The sequence below is a fragment of the Mustela putorius genome, unplaced genomic scaffold (genome assembly GCF_011764305.1).
Source record: "Mustela putorius furo isolate JIRA1106 unplaced genomic scaffold, ASM1176430v1.1 tig00003858_pilon_pilon_pilon, whole genome shotgun sequence".
Taxonomy (NCBI): Eukaryota; Metazoa; Chordata; class Mammalia; order Carnivora; family Mustelidae; genus Mustela; species Mustela putorius.
This window is the reverse complement of record NW_025422010.1, coordinates 30,348,969-30,369,974: the sequence shown is the minus strand read 5'-3', so window position 1 is coordinate 30,369,974 and position 21,006 is coordinate 30,348,969. Positions and strand designations below refer to the sequence as shown.

At 39.1% G+C, this 21,006-nt stretch overlaps 1 protein-coding gene and 1 non-coding gene across 2 annotated transcripts in view; both read right to left on the bottom strand.

Moving 5' to 3' along the window:
- GALNT1 (polypeptide N-acetylgalactosaminyltransferase 1) overlaps positions 1 to 21,006 on the bottom strand; it is a 77,207-nt gene that overhangs the window by 46,751 nt on the left and 9,450 nt on the right. The window contains exons 2-3 of the mRNA XM_004752294.3: positions 18,390 to 18,632; positions 8,020 to 8,194 (exon numbers count right to left, since the gene is read on the bottom strand). Of these exons, the coding sequence (XP_004752351.1) occupies positions 8,020 to 8,194; positions 18,390 to 18,528 (314 nt within the window). The 5' untranslated portion in view covers positions 18,529 to 18,632. The remainder of the gene's footprint in view (positions 1 to 8,019; positions 8,195 to 18,389; positions 18,633 to 21,006) is intronic.
- On the bottom strand, positions 10,201 to 10,271 carry TRNAG-GCC. The gene has a single exon. It is a non-coding gene; the product is annotated as a tRNA-Gly (tRNA).

The window sequence follows — 21,006 nt, the reverse complement described above, 5'->3', positions numbered from 1 at the left end:
GTGTACAAAATACCATTTAAAAATTTATTGGCCTAATAACTTGCTTCAGAGAGGATTTACATTTCAATTTAGGGGGAGCCAGGGCAGCAGTAAATTCGATTTTCTGGATTAAGATGGTTTAAACTTGGGCTTCAGTTACCACCAGGGCTGATCGACTTCAATTTCATCATTCTTCCTAGGAACCTAAACTAAAACATGGAGGAAGGGATATCTGATTCTCCCCTCTCAAAACACACACACACATACAGACTTGATAGGTTCTGGACTCCAGGTGTTATGCCCCAGCACCAAAATGCTATCAAAAGTACTATTTATAAACACTACATCTGAAACTAATTATGTACTATATATTGGCTAACTAACTGAATTTAAATAAAAAAATAATAAATCATATGGAATGTAAAAAAAAAAAAAAAGTACTATTTAGGTATTCACTTCCTGGAATGCATCAAGGTAAAAGTTCCGGACTTGTTTCTCTGAGTCTTTACCTTCTCCCATAGTTTGGCTCTGAAATTCTTCACTGCCTTCTAACCTCTATATGGTTTTAAGCAAATAATTATATATATATATATATATATATATATATAGAGAGAGAGAGAGAGAGAGAGAGAGAGAGAGAGATAGATATTGATTTTTCCCCCCGACTTTCTAATTGTCCTCAACTGAAGAGTTGATCTAAATCACCAAGGCTGCACCATCACAGAAACTGGAAGTCTTCCTCACTCTTTTAAATCAGAGTTTCATTCCTATTACTCCACAGAAACAATTTTATCTAAGTTCCAACAACATCCATATATAGAAATCCATGGGTCAATTTAGAGACTTCATCATTCATCTCAGCAGAATTTAAGAGTTGACCACTTACTTACTCCTTAAACATTTGCTTGACATCCACATATTTTCCTCCCATATCTCGTTCTCTTACCCTTTTGCTAGATCTTCCTCCTCTTCTCACTCTTCAAAAGCTGAAATGTCAATCATCTGACCTAACCTCTTTTTCATCTCATCCACTCCAAAGGCTATCTCAACAAAGCCCATGACTTTATATTCACTTGTCCAAATTCATAGTTCCAGTTTCAACATCTCCCCTGAACTCCAGGCTTTTATAAATATATGCTTATTGATTTCCTTCCCCATATTTCTGTTTTCCTCTTCTATCTTGGCAAGTATCACTGTAATTGAGATGACTACTCAAGCCTAAATTTACTTTTCCTTTTCTCTTTTACTCCATATCCAACCCAACCACATTCTGATAGGTTCCATCATAAAAAAAGGCAATCAAAATTTTAAAACATCTGCTCCTGTGCTAGCCTGGTCCATGCCACTATTATCCTCTGCATGAACTTCTGTAGCTGGAAAATGTAAATTGGTAAAATCAGTGTGGGAGTAGTTTTTTTTTTTTTTAAATTGAGTGAAATAAAAAAGTGCATACCTCTCAGCACAATTTTACTTCTACTGACAAACACTTCTGGTCATGACTCTTGATAACAAATACATTTTATGTTAATCTAATACATCCTGAAATAATGATTAATGAAAAAAATACCTTTACATAAAACACACCCTGCTATCTTCTATTTCATTAATTAAAGTGCTAAGAGGTATTCACTAAACTGATTTTACGATCCATTAGTGAGTAAAGGGTTCTGAACTGTAACTTGAAAAGCATTGTTCTACAGAAAACTGTTAATATCTATAGAAGAGAATACATGTAAAAGGATGTTTACAGAGACACTGCAACCATAAAATATATATACAAAAAGCAAAAGAACAATAGATAAATTGTGGCATATTCATACAATGGACTTTTACAAACAGTTAAAATGAATGATCCAGAACTACATGCACTGACATGGATAAATCTCCAAATCAATGCTTGGGCAAAAACAATTCTTAAAAAGTTGTACAAGGATATGTGCCTATGCTCTACTACCACTTGTTAAGTAAAAATATAAAACTATAAACTATATTATTTATATATAGATAGATAGATATGAAGAAGTACTTTTTAAAAATTTTTATTTATTTATTTTATTTTTTATAAACATATAATGTATTTTTATCCTCAGAGGTACAGGTCCGTGAATCACGAGGTTTACACACTTCACAGCACTCACCATAGCACATACCCTCCCCAATGTCCATAACCCCACCCCTCTCTCCAAAACCACCTCCCCCCAGCAACCCTTAGTTTGTTTTGTGAGATTAAGAGTCACTTATGGATTGTCTCCCTCCCGATCTGGATAAAGAAGATGTGGTAATGAAGAAGTACTTTTAAAGCATGAACAGTATAGTAAGTAGAAAAACCAGAACAATGGTAGAGAGAAGTGTGATGCAACTGAGAGAAGTATACAAAGAGATTCAACTACAGCCGTAAAGTTTTATTGCTAAAAGCAAAATAAAAAGAAAATATGGCAACTTAAGATTCAATAAAAGGCTGGTGGTTGGAACAAAGATTTGTTATCTCCTATAGCTTCCTGAATGTTTACACCATTTAAAAAAAAATAAGTTAAAGAAAAGGCTAGTTTTTCCAAAAAAGAAGTAAAATTTTCAAGAGATACCTAGTAAATGATGGAAAATACATGATAAAAAGTACTTTAAGACAAATATCTAGAAGCAAAAAAACCTTTTTTTTTTAAAAAACTATTTTATTTCTTCAAGAGAGACGGAGCACAAATGAGGGGAGGGACAGAAGGAGAGGGACAAGCAGACTCCCTGCTGAGCATGGAGCCAGACTCAGGACTCCCTTCCAGGACTGTGAGAACCTGACCTGAGCCAAAGCTAGATGCTTAACCAAATGAAGCACCCAGGCACCCCAAGCATGTATTTTTTTAAAGATTCTATTTATTTGAGAGAGAGACAGAGAGAGAATGAGCGAGTGCACACATGTGCTTGGGGAGCGGCAGAGGGAGAAGGACAAGCAGACTCCCTGCTTAGTGGGGAGCCTGACACAGGGCTCCATCCCAGGACTCTGGGATCATGACCTGAGCAGAAGGCAGGCCCTCGACTAAATGAGCCACCCAGGTGTCTCCCCCCAAGCATATTTTTAAACTACTCGTTACCACATCTTTCTGAGGCAAAAGATAGAACAAAAACAACAACAAAAATACACACACACACACACATATATATATATCTATCAGGGAATTTTCTAAAGTTCTGTAACAGAAAATTTTCATTTCATGAAGCAGGTAGAAACCAAATTAGAAGACAAAGGTATGAAAAAGTAATATTTATGCTAAAATGTACACAATAAAATTTTATGTAACTGAAACAAAAACACCTATCAGCCTTAGAAATACCAATTATTTACAGAGCAAATATGTTACTGAAAACACCTGGGAAAGTTAAAATCTTTTTTTTTTTTTAAGATTTTATTTATTCATTTGACAGAGATCACAAGTAGGCAGAGAGGCAGGCAAAGAGAGAGGAGGAAGCAGGCTGCCTGCCGAGCAGAGAGCCCGATGCGGGGCTCGATCCCAGGATCCTGGGATCATGACCTAAGCTGAAGGCAGAGGCTTTAACTCACTGAGCCACCCAGGAGCCCCGGAAAGTTAAAATCTTAAAAATTAAAAGCAAAGCAACATCCACAAATTCATCAAAATCATCCAGAGGAGCTTATCTAAAAAATAAACAGAATTCTACTTAATACATTATTTAAATCTGTTTCCAGAATTTAACTTAGCATTAAAAGGAATAGTTAAGAAAATGACAAAAAATAACTTCCAGTAATTAGGTAGAGAAAGAAAAGAAGTTAGAGCCAGACCTGGATCCAAACTCAATTTAATCATCCTGGGCCACAGCAATTTTTTTTGAAGAACTTTAACAGCAACACCCTGATTCATGGAACTCATTATTTTTCTTAGAATTTATTTATTTATTTTATCTGAGAGATCACATGCATGCATGAGTGGAGGGAGGGGCAAAGGAGAGAGAATCTCCCGCAGACTCACCACTGAGCACGGAGCCTGATGCAGGGCTCAATCCGAGGACCCTGAGATTATGACCTGAACCAAACCTAAGAGCCTAATGCTTAAACTGAGACACTTAGGCACCCCAGAACTGATTAGTCTTTAAAAGAAAGTTAAATTTACTTTAAAAACTAGAAAGAATAAAATGCTATTGTTATACTAAATATCTCACAACAAAAAAAGTGTACGGTTTTGTGTCTACATTTTTTAAATGTCAGATAACAATGACAAAAACTTAGCAATAAAAAACTTAACAAATAAAAAATTCAAGAGAATAGCTCAAAGACAGTCTAGAAATTTCCCCTGGAAGAAGAATAAAGGTAAGACAAAAATATAAGAGACTAAGAGAACCAATTCAAGTAGTCCAAAGCCTGGCTAATCGGAGTTCTAAGAAAGAAAAAAGATGGATGGGACATTCAATAGACCTGTCCAATGGGGATGCACATGACTGACTAGACTGCACAACTTTAGTACCAGAAGTACACAATTCAGCTGACTTGAAGGATACTGGTACAAAATGCCTTTAACCTACCAATCCACAGCCAAGAGAGGAACAGAGGAATAGTCGATGACACTGTAGTGATGCAGTCCACAAAATGCAGGCTGAAGAAAGATACAAGATACCCTGCCTGGTCTCTGGGGGTAAATAATGGAGAGGGAACCTGCAGAGACTGAGAGAGGCTTGAGAGACATGTGCACCATTTGCATTGTGTGGCCGTTATTTGGATCCTGATAAAAACACTACAGGGGTGCCTGGGTGGCTCAGCTGGTTGGGTGACTGCCTTCAGCTTGGGTTGTGGCCCTTGGGTCCTAGGATCGAGTCCCACATAGGGCTCTCTATTCGGTGGGGAGCCTGCCTCTTCCTCTGACCCTCCCCCAGTTAATGCTCTCTCTCTCTCACCTTCTCTCTCTCAAGTGAATAAAATCTTTAAAAAAAACCAACACTACAAAAAAAAGGAAGTATGACATAACTAGGGAAATCTGAACACAAACTAAGTATTTCATGTTATTATAGAGTCACTGTTAAATTAATTTTTTAGGCGTGAAATGGTATCATGAGCTTCCCTCCTATATGAGTCTTCATCTTTCAGAGATACACACTGGAATATTTACAAATGGTACACCCTTCCCTGGAACTGGATAATACACTTCTAATCACAATTAGTTGGTTATTCACAAAAGGCCACAAACCAGAGGGGCTTTACAATAGGACTGCTGCTGCTGTCAAGTCGCTTGGCTAATTCCAGAGCTAACCCAAGTGAGAGTAAAAACCAAATTAGAAACCGCAGTGTATTTTATAACCTAATCCTGAAAGCAACACTCTATCACTTATACTGTGTTCTACTGTTCATACAGACTTACCCTAGAACAGTAGTGAGATACATAGAGGTGTACATACCAGGCGACAGAGATTGCTGGGGGACTATGAAAGGGTTTAAGTAAGAGACAAGACTATTGGGCATTACTGAAGCAAGATGAGGAACACGAGGGTTCCTTATACTACTGTCTTTCCGTACATATTTGAAATTCCCCACAAAGTTACAAACAAACAAAAAAACTTCAAAAGATACCTGCACAGAGATGGAGCAAGAAGGTACAAAAAAGCTACTCAGGGACAGTAGCGACTTTGTGCCAACTTCGTAAGCGGCCCACTCTCACAGAGAACAAACGGTTGGCAACGACTGCATATCAGCAGCTTGTGCGAAGTGAGACTTTCAAATCTAGGCAGTCCTCATCAACCCCAAAATTTAGTGCACAAGCATGTGTATCACACCACTTAAACACTGTTCAAAACATAAATGTTCAATAAAATGTGTTGAGAACAGTAACATATATAGCCGAATACTCTACCAGGAACACTAACAATCAAGGCTCTTTTTAGCACAGACACCATTAACATTTCAGCTGCAGGCTTCCCTGAAGAGTGCAGCTCTCTGTCTATATCGTTCAGGAGGGTTAACAGCTTGGGAAAACTTAAGATTATAGCGAAGCTTCTTTCTTTTTTTTTTTTAATTTTTTATTTTTAATAAACATATATTTTTATCCCCAGGGGTACAGGTCTGTGAATCGCCAGGTTTACACACTTCACAGCACTCACCAAAGCACATACCCTCCCCAATGTCCACAGCGAAGCTTCTTTTGACTGACCGCCACTTAGCCAATCTGCTGGACAAACACACTGATACTCCCCATCCCCCACACAGTTTAATTGTTTTTTTTTCACAGTTTAATTTTTATATGAACAATATTAAATGGTGGCCTTCTAGGACACATTCACAGCTGTGCCAGGTACTAAACTATAAATGCTTTTGCTTTCTCTGTACAACTTTTAAAATCTTCCCTGAAATTATCATAGTTTCCCTGCTATGGTTTTCTATGCACTTACTAATTGCCTCCCAAACTCCCCATCGTCTAAATCTCTTCCAGAGGCCTTCAGCTGTACCATCATCCGTCTTCTTAAAGTCCTGCTTCCATCTGGGTGGTTGCCTCTTGGCCTAACAACTGTCACCGAGGGCTCGCCCTTCACCATCCTCAAGGGATTCCCACCACATTTGTTTTAGGCCAAATCCCCTGTCTTCCACAACCTCTGTCCATCTTTTCCTGAGTATAGGTCCCCATTTGGTGGATCATAATCTCCAGTAACCTTCCAAGAAAGGGTGTGTGGCAGTTCCATGTTTTGAGACTTTTCATTTCCAAAAACGCCCTGTTTCTAACCTATGCATTTGATTGCAAGTAAGGACAGATACAGAATTCTAGACTGGCAATTCTTTTCCTCTGATATTTTGCTCCTTTATTTCCAGGATTGCTGCTGAGCTGCGCTAAGTTTTGCCCTTTTCTTTCTGTCTTTTTAAACTCCACTCTTGGTTTTCCTAATGTATCTTTTGAATAACATCCTATTGCTTTACAGTTGTAATATGCTTTCTTATTTCATTGGGATTAACTCTTTTTAAGTTTTCTTCTCCCTGAAGAGTTTTTGCTTCCTCCAACTTGTGTTATTTCTCTTCTGGGCACTATACTTTTCATGTCTGAGTGTTTCTTGTGATTGTCTAGTATTCCTTGGTTATGTATTTGTTACAAAAACAGGGAACCAAAAAGCTGAATATTAGCTTGGAGTGATGATTACTATGAGGTTTGGTTTGTTTTTTTTTTCCCCCCTCTGTGCCTAGTCCTACTCTATCAAGAAAGATCCTCCAATCTCTTGCCTGGAGAAAGATGGCCTGGCTGTTGGTGATAATGGAAGGCCCAGAGGGCAAGGCGACTATAGTCTCAGGAGCCAAATGTGTAAATGTTTACGTTCACCTGCTCCATGTGTTTTCTATATAGTTCCTTTGCTTCTAATGGGAAGCTGTCTAATGGGGTCTGCTGTCCTCTAGCCCAGATACCTTATGTTACCTTCTTCATGTGGGGCAACTGGTCCTCTTACATTGGTGGTGGGAATGTAAATCAGTACAATCATCCTGGAAAAATGTCTGGTAGCACATACTAATGCTATACAAATGTATAATCTATTCCTTTCCCCGTACATACCAAACAGAAATGAGCGCCCAAGTCCTCCAAAAGACAATGTCACAACTGCTTTACTCATAAGAGTCAAAGGTGGAGACAACCCAAATGTCTATGTGTGTAAATAAGTTATAGAATATTCATCCACACAACACACATATCTTGATGTGGATGACAATTAGACAGGTACACATGTACATGTAAAAATTTAGTAATCTGTACGCCTATGACTATATACATTACCATTTTAAGTTACATACCTCTTAAAAGAATCTTTTTTAAAAAGCTGATTATAGGAATGTTTTGAGAAGTTTAAAATCCCTTACTAATCTATTAAGATAAATTATTATTTTCCAAAGCCTAAAATTTACAGCCTAATGATCAGCAGTATTTTTATCAGTATTTAAATTTAAGTGGGTAAGTAATAACTTAGTGATCAAACACTCACTTTAAGAACAGTGAACATTAAAGTGTAATTTATTGGGAACTCAGAACACACTTTTCATTCAAATTCACTGCTGTCAGGACCACACCAGATACTTACCCTTCTAACCTGACATCTGGTAAAGATCTGTTGAGTGCAATCATCTCACTCGCCATTAAATTGAACTGATTGATTTTAAACATCTCTTTCATCTTTTCTTGATCCTCTTTAGGAATGACGACTGGTTTCCCCATTTCTCCAGGACCTTCATGAGGCTTTTGTATTGGCTCTAGAACTAAGAAGACAGAAGAAACTTAACTAACATTAATTTTATAGCAACTGATAAATGTTTCTATTTTAATAATATGAGTTTAAACTGTGCCCTCAACAACCAGAGCCATTTCTGAGCCCTTCCTCTCCCAGTCTGTAAAACCTTCTAGCGGCTGCTCTGTCCTCCTCCTCCACACCAGCGTCCTCACTCAAGACCTCCTCACCCTGCCCTACTCACCTGCAGCACACACAGCCTTGGCATTCCCATATCAAATATCGTTACCAAATTAACCCTCTAAAGCACAACTTTCATTGTGGTATTCCTGTGAGCTCTAGACTCTAACTCTTTAATAGGGAATTTAACCTAACTTTCAAAACCGACCATCTGCTCAGCCCTTTACCAAGCCACTCCCCCACCCCTACTTCGGTACTTAATCCTTCAAACAGCAACTCGCTACTTTCCTTCATATGTGCCTCGTATTTTCCTGCTTTGGTACCTTTGCTCAAAGAAGTCCCCTCTCACTGTACCTCCTCGGTCTTATTTCTGTAATACCAAACACCTACTTGTCTTTTAAGGCCCAGCTAAAAGAGATTCTCTTGTCTGCAGCTTTTCCAAATCTCTCTACCATGATCCTCTACTACTCTTGACTGCCACATCGTTTCATCAAGGGCTCTTACGTCTCTTATCAACAGCTACTTCCTATGATTGCTAACCTGTCCTGTGGGCCCCCCCACTAGATTACAGCTCTTTTAGCTCCAGTTTGATTCATTTGTGTACCTTTCGTGGAATTCATGATACTGTCCTATAGGAGTTTTATAAATATATGCTCAATTAAATGTGAGCACTATTCAAAGAAGTCAAAATGAAATCCTAGAATCAACTAAGACATTATAATAAGCATTAAGCAAGGTGGAGCATCAAGAAAGATAATTCTAACCAGAAGTAATATCATCTCTTGGTATGTACATAAAAAGAGTAATATTCAGGGGCACCTGTGTGGCTCAGACGGTTAAATGTCTGCCTTCAGCTCAGGTCATGATCTGAGGGTCCTGGGATCAAATGCCACACTGGGCTCCCTATTCACTGGGAAGTCTTCTTCTCCCACTTCCTTTGCCCCTGCCCCACTGGTGCACATGAGCACTCTCTCTCTCTCAGATAAATAAAATCTTAAAATTAAATTTAACTTAAAAGTAATATTCAGCAATTTCCAAGTATTGTTTCTTGTTTTACACTTTTGAGATGTTCAGAAGAGTTTTCTATAATTTTTTTGTTTTTTATAATTTTAAAGTTATTTCCTTTATAACTTCAAGAAAAACAAGTTCTCAGATACATTAAACTTGGAAAAAAGTATATTAAACTTCTCATCTAAAAGGCACAGGGAGAGAATGAGGTAAGGCCAAGAATGGGATAAAAATACCTGTTTTGTACATTACTTGTTTATTTTTAAAGCTGAAATTTCTATTCTCTCATTGTTTATTTTTTTAGGCACCTCTAAAAAGTCTCTACACAAAAATAGAGACATTGAGATAGACAAACCATCTCTCTTCAGCCAGGTTTCATCTACCCAAGACCATCACTAGCTGGTAAAGCTGTCCAGTAAGATGGTTGCTTCAGATGGTGGTACAAAGCAACCTACAAACACCAGGGCTATAAATTATGAAATTATTGTGTCTTCAACAACTCTATCTAGAATATAAAAACATATCTTAGGCAACCATCAAGAAAAAATGGTATAAAATAATTCTGTTCCTGTTCTCAGAATGAACTGTGATTTTAGGAGGGCATTAAAATATTAGGAAATAACTTAACAATTATAGAAAACTCATGTAAAACCATTTTTAAAAACAAATCCTGCCTAATGTTTGCCAAATAAGAGGCAGGCGGGGGCGGGGGGGGGGGGAAGCAGGCTCCCCGCTGAGCAGAGAGCCCGATGTGGGGCTTGATCCCAGGACCCTGGGATCATGACCCGAGCCAAAGGCAGAGGCTTTAACCCACTGAGCCATCCAGGTGCCCCAAAAGGGTGGGCGTGCTGCATGGGCCAGGAATTGAACCTGGGCCTCCCACATGGCAGGTGAGAATTCTACCACTGAACCACCCGTGCACCTTATAATGTGTTTTTGAGAGGGCATGCATGTGCGCAAGTAGGCAGAGGGTGTAGAGAGGGAGAGAGAATCCTAAGTTGGCTCCATGCCCAGCCAGAACTCGAGGTGGGGCTTGATCTCATGACTCTGAGATCATGAACAGAGCTGAAATCAAGAATTGGATGCTTAACTGACTGAGCCACCCAAACATCCCAGGGAGAGAGAATCTTTTTTTTTTTAATTTTATTTATTTATTTGACAGAGAGAGAGAGAGATAGATCACAAGTAGACAGAGAGGCAGGCAGAGTGGGGGCGGGGAAGCAGGCTTCCTGCTGAGCAGAGAGCCCAATGCGGGGCTCCATCCCAAGACCCTGAGATCATGACCTGAGCCAAAGACAAGAGGCTTAACCCACTGAGCCACCCAGGTGTACGGGCAGAGAGAATCTTAAGCAAGCTCCACACTCAGCCTAATGTGGGGACTGATCTCATGATCTTGTGATCATGACCCAAGACAAAATCAAGAGTCTGGCACTTAATTAACTGAGGTGCCCAGGTGCACCAAAGCTCTTTAAATATTAGGGTTGACAGATTACAAAAACTGTCAGTGACAAGTGTAATAAAAAATATAATACAAATACAGATGTATAATTCCCACATATAATTTTAAATGTTTAAAAATCATAAATTATAAAACACCTAAGAGTCAATTCTACTTAATTACCTGTCTCGGGGGGGGGGGGGGAGAGCAACCAACAGATTTGGGGATTGGGATGTTCAGGGGTCAACAGAAAGCAGAAGAGTTCTGGAGATGGCAATCAACCTGGGTGCATGGCAGTTAACACAAATAGGTAGGAGACATCTAGTGGCCTTAATTATAAATCTCTCTCAGTTATCTAAACCCTATTTTAGTATAAGATGGTACTTTAAAAAGAAAAGTTAAAATGAGAAAAAAGTTTTTTGTGCTTTTTAGTTTTTAAATTAAGAAGAATATTAAGTTATATAGAATGCCATCTAGAACACATTATTGCTAGGGTGAGGTGATGGGGGTAAGGGTAGATCCTGAGCTTGATCAAGCCTCCGGGCCTACCTACTAAATTCATAGAAAATATAGGGTACTGAAGGACATGACAAAAAATGTTAAAGAGATGCAAATCCTGACTACGGGAAACTGGGGAAAAGAAAACAGCCAATTTCTTCATCTACAACAACAAAAAGAGTGAAAGGGAGGACAGAGAGAAAGAGGTACCCAGGTATCCACGCCATAAGAGTAGTCTTGAAGAATTGACAACTGCTGGAGCCAGATGGTGGGTTTATGGGAGTTCTATTTTCTCTACTTTTATTTATGTTTGACATTTTCAATGGGGGTTGGGGGAGCATGACGGAGGACTCCAGAAATTATTACTGTGAGGACTAGTAAAAAATAAACTTGATAGCTTACAGAGTAAGAGACTATATGACCAGAATGTTAAATGCCCCATCATTATGAGGTAAAACTCTGGCTTTAATATCTTAAAGAAGCAGACAAAACTGTACAACATATACAATCCTGCTGTTGCAACATTTTACTGATTTGACCACTTGGTACTTACTAGTAATCGGAATATCTAGTATAATGCCCACATTATATCATTTAACCTACTGGTATACATGAGATTTCCAAGCTACAGTAGAAATTACCAAGAATTATATGACTACTACATGACTTACAAAATCCACCACAATAATCTAGAGATTATAATATCCTAAAGAATTAAATGGACTAGTCAAATAGTTTCCTTTGGCAAAGACCTCAGGATAAAATGTATGTGGATAATGGATATATTCTTACTACTAATGTGCTCGCAGATTGAATGGTAAGCATTAACTTCCATGCATTCTACTTTCCAGTCTTTTAGGTAAATTAAAAGTGAGTTCAGTGAAATTTTTGTTTCAGAGAAACCAAAATGGGGTTTGGATATCATTTCCTGAACTGAAAAAAAATTCTTCTTGGCATAAAATTTTACATGCAGATCATTTCTAAAAAATCCAACTTTGACAAGGGAGATGTTCACATTAATGTTAATCCAAAGTATTATGTAAGAAAAATGCTTTTTATATTTTGAGTAAACTTCATTTATAAGACAATAAAGTATGTTTTAAAAACTTAATTACCAAGAAAACTACAGATTGATTCTGAATGTCACAAATCGTATCAATATACACAAACCACATGATATACCTTTGAATGTACTTTAATAAAACTTAGAAATTTTTAATTTGTGGGGTGCCTGGGTGGCTCAGTGGGTTAAAGCCTCTGCCTTCAGCTCGGGTCATGATCCCAGAGTCCTGGGATCAGCAGGGAGCCTGCTTCCCTTCCTCTCTCTCTGCCTGCTTCTATGCCTGCTTGTGATTTCTGTCTGTCAAATAAATAAATAAAATCTTAAAAAAAGAGAAATTTTTAATTTGTATTTTTCTTATGTAAGTAGAATAAAAAAGTATAAAGTTATAATACCCTTTGGGGGAAAAATACTAATAAAAGGCTAAAATCATTTCTCCCAAATGATTTTATCTTCTTACAAAATTATCAATCCTGGGGCGCCTGGGTGGCTCAGTGGGTTAAGCCGCTGCCTTCGGCTCAGGTCATGATCTCAGGATCCTGGGATCGAGTCCCGCATCGGGCTCTCTGCTCAGCAGGGAGCCTGCTTCCCTTCCTCTCTCTCTGCCTGCCTACTTGTGATCTCTCTCTGTCAAATAAATAAATAAAATCTTGAAAAACAAAACAAAAAAAATAAACAAAATTATCACTCTTACTGTTTTCAGGCATGATATTTTACCTATCCCAAAACGTTTTTTCCACATTTTAACAAATCTCTGAAAATGGGATGTGGCTTAAATGATAACTGAAATGTTTCTGCTTTCTTAGTATAAGTATTCTATAAACAAAAGTATGTAAGATGGTGATCAAATACAGCTAATTACCTGATTTTTTGAATGTCAAAATTATAGGAGCACCTAGGTGGCTCAGTGGATTAAGTGTCTGACTCTGATTTCAACTTAGGTCATGATCTCAGGATCGTGAGTTTAAGCTTGGCATCCGGCTCTGTGCTGAGTGTGAAGTCTGCTGAAGATTCTCTCTCTCCCTCTGCCCCTTCCACCCGCCCCTTGTGCACGTGTGCTTTCTCTCCCTCTCTCAAAAAAAAAAAGTAAATCAAAATTATATAGTAAAATTCACTGATTAACTCTCTGCTACCTCAAATCCTTGTCAGTTTCAACCTTCATTCCAATGTTATGCTCAATTTATTTGTAATGTGTTCAGTATATAAACCTCTATTCGTGCAAAAAACCCTGTAAGTTTCTGAAAGCCTTTACTAATAATGCTTTTTTTAAAGTTTTTAACCACCAAAAGGCTTCCTGATGTTTGAAAGTTGAAATAATCCTAGCAGACACACATGAAAACTTGAATTATCAACATATTAATGATTGGAAAATTGAGTATAGTGCTGACCTAAAAGTTCAATTCCTACTAGAAACTGCATCTGTAAAAACACTGAATATTTTATACAACATCCAAATCCATAAATTGAATGAACAAGCTAATTAGGAAGGCAGGAGGGCAACAAAAATATTCCCAGGACACAATGCACATTAACCCCAGTTTTTCAAGAGGAGCCTGTCTAATTCTCTAGCAAGAGAAGAATATTGCTATTCTCAAATAGCCTGGGGTATAAAATGCCAAGTATAAAAGTATGAGACAGAACTTCTCAGGAAAACAAACCAAATCAAACCAACCTTTCTGTAATCACAAAGACTGGCCCACTATTATGTGAAGTAGGCAAGTAACAAGTAAATCCTAGAAAAGAGATTATCATTGATAATCTTTTAAGAGATCCAGCATTATCGTAAAGATAATTGATCCATTCCACCTAAAAACAGGACACCTTTATTCACAATATAAAGACCAGAATTGGATAAATTTCGCCAAATGGGCACTGTAAAGCAGTTCAAAGAATGTTCAGAATGAGATCTTTGTAATACTGAAACAGTAATTCTGTTCATTACTTTTTGCCTTATGCGTTTTTGGTTTTTCAAATGCCGTAAAAACCAAAGATCCTAGAGACTTGGTACTTTCAAGAGGCCTCCACTCTTCTGATCACTGGGTGCACCTGCTTCTCCACTAAGAAGGTCCATGACCTTGGTGCTCTCAGCTATGTGTCCTTTCCCAGCCGCTTCAGTGCAGGTTCTCAAGGGCACCACTGCAAGCCCTTCCCAGCCTTAAGCTGAGAAGGCCGGGACTTCAGGGTGCCAGCACCACCCACGACCTCCCAGCTCCTACTGCACTGAAACTTCACAGGGAGCAGATTATTCAAGCCATCCTTAGCACCACCTGTCCCCCTTCCTCCAATCGTTCTTCCCCTTTCCCTTTAACCCCTTAAGGCTACAAGGAACAAAGATGCAAATGGCTGTTCCACCCGCAACTGCCAGCCTCCCATTCTGTCTCCTTCCACACTATCTCCTCACCCTCATGTGTATTGCTCAGTCCTTCTCTCTTGAGCTTCCCCTCCTTCTCAGTCATCACACCAAACACCCAAGATCCCCTCCCCGGCCACTGTAAAGCTGCTTCATCGTCTTTCTCCACAACACAAAGGCCCCTTCCACTAGACTTAACTCAAATCTGCCCTCCACCAGAGCCCACTAGCCTCACAAACCTCTTCTGGGAGAACTGGTCCTTCTTTCCCAAGAGGTCCTAATGAGGGCTCAAAGCCTCCTGCTGTTGCTCCCAGACCACTTCTCCTTTAGGTAGTACTTTTATGCTTTGGTATAAAAGTCACTTCTTGTCTTTGATGCTCATGCCCCAGTGGCTTTCAGAACTGTATTAACCTTGGCGATTTCTTCAAATGCAATCCTTTTCTTAGGGCTTTGATACCACGCTGTCTCATCTGCTAAGAATGTGCTCCTTCGGGGATTACATTTGTCCCTTGTATTTTAACCCCTCCACTAGTACATAAAAACACACACACACAGACAACTTTGCCTCCATTCCTTTAACTAGTGCACTACACCTTTTCTTCTTCATTTCTTCCTTTTGTTAAGATTTTCTTTTTAAGGGGCACCTGGGGGGCTCAGTGGGTTAAAGCCTCTGCCTTGGGCTCAGGTCATGATCTCAGGGTCCTGGGATGGAGCCCTGCATCGGGCTCTCTGTTCAGCAGGGAGCCTGCCTCCCTCTCTCTTTCTCTCTCTGCCTGCCTCTGCCTACTTGTGATCTCTGTCAAATAAATAAAGAAAATCTTTAAAAAAAATTTTTTTTTTCTTTTTAAGTAACCCCTTTACCCAATGTGGGGCTCAAACTCACAATCATGAGATCAAGAGTTGCATGTTCCACTGACTGAACCAGTCAGGTACCCCATGCAGACCCCCTTTCCTCTGTGTGGAAGATTCCTGAAAGAAGAAGCTACACTGTATCTCTGCTCCCTCATGGATACAACAAATCCCCTGGCACTGAAATGGCACCTGCCAGGGTCAAAAGAAACCCCATTACCAAAGATAAAGAAGCACCTTATCTTCATCTCAGGTAAAATCTCTGACAAACACAACTCCTGGATTTTCATGACCACCCTCCCTCTAGTGTCTCCTTCTACCTCTGACTTCCTGAGAAGTCTCTCTTCCTTTACTGACCTCCATGATGCTCTCCAACCCTGGGTCTGTCTCTTCTAAGCCTACATATGCTCCCGGCACAGTGTTCTGCACAGACAAGGCTTACACTGCCACCTACATTCTGCACCCTGAACAACTGTCTTCTGTAGAACATTCCTACCAGCACCTCCTAGTCAAATACTCCCAAGCCAGCTCATCCTGCCACCCCCATCAAAGCTGCTCTACCTCGGGGGGCCTGCTTCCTGTCAACTCACCAAGCAAGGAAACCTGAGAGAGATCTTAAACTCTTCTTTTATTACTACTTACATTCAGTGGCTCCCCATGTTATATAAATTCCACCTTTTACATACTTCTCATATATATTGTTTTCCTTTCTATTTCAGTATCACTTCAGTGTAGGCCCTAAGAACTTCTCTTCAACTGTCACAACAGCCTTACAGCTAGTCTCCTCCAGCACATCAGCCACATGACCACCAAACACTTTCTCCTCAGTCTGGATCCCATCAGGTTACTTACTCCCGTTTAAAATCCTTCAATGGCATGCCGCTGCCTATAAAGAAATCCAAAATATTCAGCATGCCAGAAAAGGCTGTCTGCAGTCTGGCCTCTGCTAACCTCTCAAGCTCCATCTGCGCTCCTTCCTCTTGTTTTCTATCCATCAACTCGGTTCTCTCCCTTGCTTATCTTGCGAATGCTTCTTTCCCTTGCTTATTCATCAAACCTAACAAACACCTGCTCACCCTGACACTGCTCAACACAAGCATTATTTCCTTACTGCACCCTCTCAGACACGTGTTCCTCCCGTTCTGCTCTTACGCGCATCTCTAGAATGTTACTTATTCCATTAGTATTTTACTATTATTCTTTCTCTCCTTTTGGGCTGTGAGTTCCCCAAAGAGAGGAATTTTGTCTTTTTATTGTTGTTGTTGTTGAGCTGTGTATCACTAGCTCCTAATACACTGCCTAGCACATATTAGAGTTTAAAAACATTCACCAGTGCTAGCCCAGTACTAGCCAAGGAGCCTATGAGCCTAATTTTAGGCAAATTTCCCAAGAAGAAATAAACAGGACTGGTTAAATAATCTCACAGGACTGGTTAAATAATCTCATCTGTAAAAATTACAGTAAGTAGGCAGAGTTAATCAATACAAATAAATATTTTTAGATTATAAACTTTAGAGGACCAGGTGGTCTCATAAAAATAACGAAAAATTTAAATATGATCACATACTCAAAGTTCACATAAGAACAGTAGTCATTCACATATAATTCCTAAAAATAACAGAATCAGTACACAGCCATATTTTCTATAATCATAGAGAGTTCAGAGCTCAGAAAGCTGAATCATTGCCTTATTTTCATTACGTTAAAAAAAAATTAAAAGCAGGGGCGCCTGGGTGGCTCAGGCAGTTGAGCTTCCAACTCTTGATTCCAGCTCAGGCCATGATCTCAGGGTTATGAGATCCAGCCCTAAGACAGGTGTCACACTCAGCAGGGAGTCTGCTCCCCTCTCCCTCTCCCTTGACCCCCTCCGCCCGTGCACATGTGCTCTCTCTCAAATGAATAAATCTTTTAAAAAATAAAAATAAAATAAAAGGGGCGCCTGGGTGGCTCAGTGGGTTAAGCCGCTGCCTTCAGCTCAGGTCATGATCTCAGTGTCCTGGGATCGAGCCCCGCATCGGGCTCTCTGCTCCACAGGGAGCCTGCTTCCCTTTCTCTCTCTGCCTGCCTCTCTGCCTACCTGTGATCTCTGTCTGTCGAATAAATAAATAAAATCTTTAAAAAAATAAAAAATAAAATAAAATAAAAAGTAAAAAGCAACATTTGTTTGTTGGTTTTAACACAAGGGGTTCAAAACTGAATTTTCCCTGTGTCCACTGCCAAAAATGTTAGTACTTCCAACCCAGGTCCTTCATGTTTGTGTTTCCTTTCTTTTCCACACCAACTATTGCAATCTCACTCTCTCACTCTCAACCTCTATCATATGGCCTCATCTTTACAAAAGCCCTCCCTAAAAGTGCTATCTACAGCATTAACAAAAAGAAGTCTCCAGATCACAACCATCCAGAATGATTTCCCTGAAAACTGAGATGGGAAGGCAAGGAAAAAAAGTCTTTTGATACCAGACATTGTAATTTTAACACCCAGCATTTCTAGCATTACACTAATGCCATACAATTTTGTTGGTTCCAACTACTAGTCCTTACTAGTTTAATAATAGTTGATATTAGCTTTCCTACATTTCTTGGTAATACAACTTGCAGAAAATTAACCATGTGTTTAACAATGAACACAAATAATGAATTTAGCAATTCTATACATGATACTTTAATATTTTAACTGTTGGAAGAACTCACTGGAAAACTGTTAATAATATGATCATCATTATTTAGGAAGCCAGGGATTATTATTAATCTAAAAAAATTAAAATTTTGTAGTACCCAAATTGGTGAACAAACAGTAACACACTTATTAAAACAGATGTATTATTATAAAATATCACTAACCATCCCCAGCAGGAAGTCCTCGCTCCTTTTTTTCATCACATTTGTTGCATTCACTGAAGTAAAGCAGCAGGAACATATCCAAGAGTACCCAAATCAAGGAGGTGGCTAGGACCACCTTGCAATATGCAAATTTTCTCATGGCACTTAAGTCAAATGCAAAATTTTAAAATATATATATATATAAATATACAAAGGTCATGAAAATTATTCCAATCCAGTTTCATCAGAAATCACGTTCATAACCTATAGAGACAAAAAGAAAAAAAGATTAACTTAAAAATAACTATAATGAACTATAAGACTAATTAAGACTAACATGCATAAGAAATTTTAATATTCAGAATAAGTTTAAAAATCAGACTTAAAAAATCCTTATAAAATACAGAAAAATTAGTAGTATCAAGAACATACTAACAATTCCTACAAATAAACACTGAGTCGTCACTAGACATTCAGAAACACTGAGGGAAAGTGTAATGGAGAAGAAAAGAGGATCATAGGATCTGAGACCTAGTCCTGGCTCTGACAGTAATTTTACAGATGTCCTTGATCTTTAATTTCTATTCCCCTACCCCTACCCCACAACCTGTGAAAATAACATGAGAAAATGACTGGAGAAACTGTTGCCAAATTTGGAAAATCATTTGGGATAGTGTGACTAGTAACATTTCTGCTACATTAGGAGGTCATCTCAGGGAGCTCTGGAGGAGACTCAGGGACCTCAGAGAGGCCAAGAGTAACTGTGATGAACAGCAGACATGGAAGCTCAAAGGCCTATCTCACTGCTGAGCAAAAGGGAGACAAGCCAAGTGCATGCAGATGAAGGAGATGGAGGAAACCCAAACTTTGCACATATGCCTCACAGTGAAAGCCAAATGAGCAGATGTTCTCAAGGACTGGGCTGATGCGTAACACAGCAGCTTCTCAAAGGGCACCTGAATGTTCCATGGTGGGCAGCAGAGGTATCTGCCTGAACAATTCAGACCAGGCCAGAGAGTTTATCTATAAAAAACATATAATAGCTCTTGCCTACTTCACGAGATTGCTAGACAGCAACCTGAAAAGCACCCCCCAAAAATCCTAAGGGATACTTAAAAAGTATTATCTGTGCTCTTTTCTCTCTGGGACTTCTCTCTTGCCTATATTCCTTCCTTCATCAAACCAACATTTCCTGACTGCACAGTGAACAAGGGATGCATGTTACTGCCATATTCTTGCCTCAAAATCATACCTACTCAATATTTGATATCGGGTCACATGCAGTGAGCAACTACTGAAGACTACGGTAACCATGATGAGGGGAGAACCAAAAACATTGTAGTGCACAGTCTCATTAAACAACAGTTCTCTCCAGAAGAGCTAGATGGATATAAATTTATCTTCTGTGCTATTTTACACGAAAGGCTACCTCTTTTGGTCACTGGCAAAGTAAACAATGGTACTGCTGATACAGTATCTGAAATTCAAAAGTAACTTCATGTTCTCAAAAATCTGATTATTTTTTTTAATGCTTATAGCCCAGATTACTTCAATGCAAATCTCTATTATTTTGCATCCATTCCTATTTAATTTTTCCAAGGCAGTACAGTTCAATTCAAAAAGCACCCTTAGCTCCTAGGATCACTAACTCTGCATCATATGACCCAACAAAGGTAGGAGAGATGGGACATTTCAACAGACCTATTCACTTAATTTGTAGCTGGAACTTCTGCCAGAAAAGCTAGAAAGACTTAAAAACATGATAATCATCCTCTAACATAGTAAGGAGAGGCTAAATTAGTTTATTTACTAGTTATATATTTTGTTTACTCTATTTCTCAATCAGAACCAGAATCAAACATATTCATGCACTTATTAATTTGTTCAATGCACACAAACTCAGTAAAAACACGGACTGTGTCAAATGCATGGAATACAAAAATGAACAGAATGCACACCCCTTGTCCTTATGAAATTTAGAGCTGGCTCCAGGAAAGCAGGATTTAGGCAAACAGCCACACATACATAAAATTTCACTGGTGATCATTGTTTTGAAGGGAGGTACACAGCAATATAAACATCTGTATTACAAAGATTGGACTTTGTCAGGAAGACTTCCCTGAGGAAGACAGGATTTGAGAGGAAAATAAGCATTGGGGGCAGTGAGTAGCAAAGGCTATGTAGCAGGAAGGAGCCCAGCACTGAGAGGTCAGGGGATCAAAGACAAAAGAAGAGGAAACTGCAATGTGAGATAAAACTGGAGCTGGATAAGAGTGGCCAGACTCAAGACGTACTCGGGGACAAACTCAACGGGATTTAAGGACAAATTAGATGGGGCAAAAGAGGAGGAAATCCTGGCTTGTACCAATGGATGCTGAGTGGTGCCAGTCATAGAAACAGGAACCAAAGAAAGAGGGCAGATCTTTGGAAGGGAAGAAGATGCAAGATGGGAAGAAACTTGTTTGACTTTGGACATGTTGAGTATCAGATAACCCTGATACCTTCAAGAAGAGATATTAACCGCAGCTAAGGATACAAAAGTTTGGGGCCCAAAGGAACGGTCTAAGGTAAAGGTATAAGGACAGAAGCCCTTGCTCCTATGCAACATTGCTGGGGCAGACAGACTTTTAAAAAAATC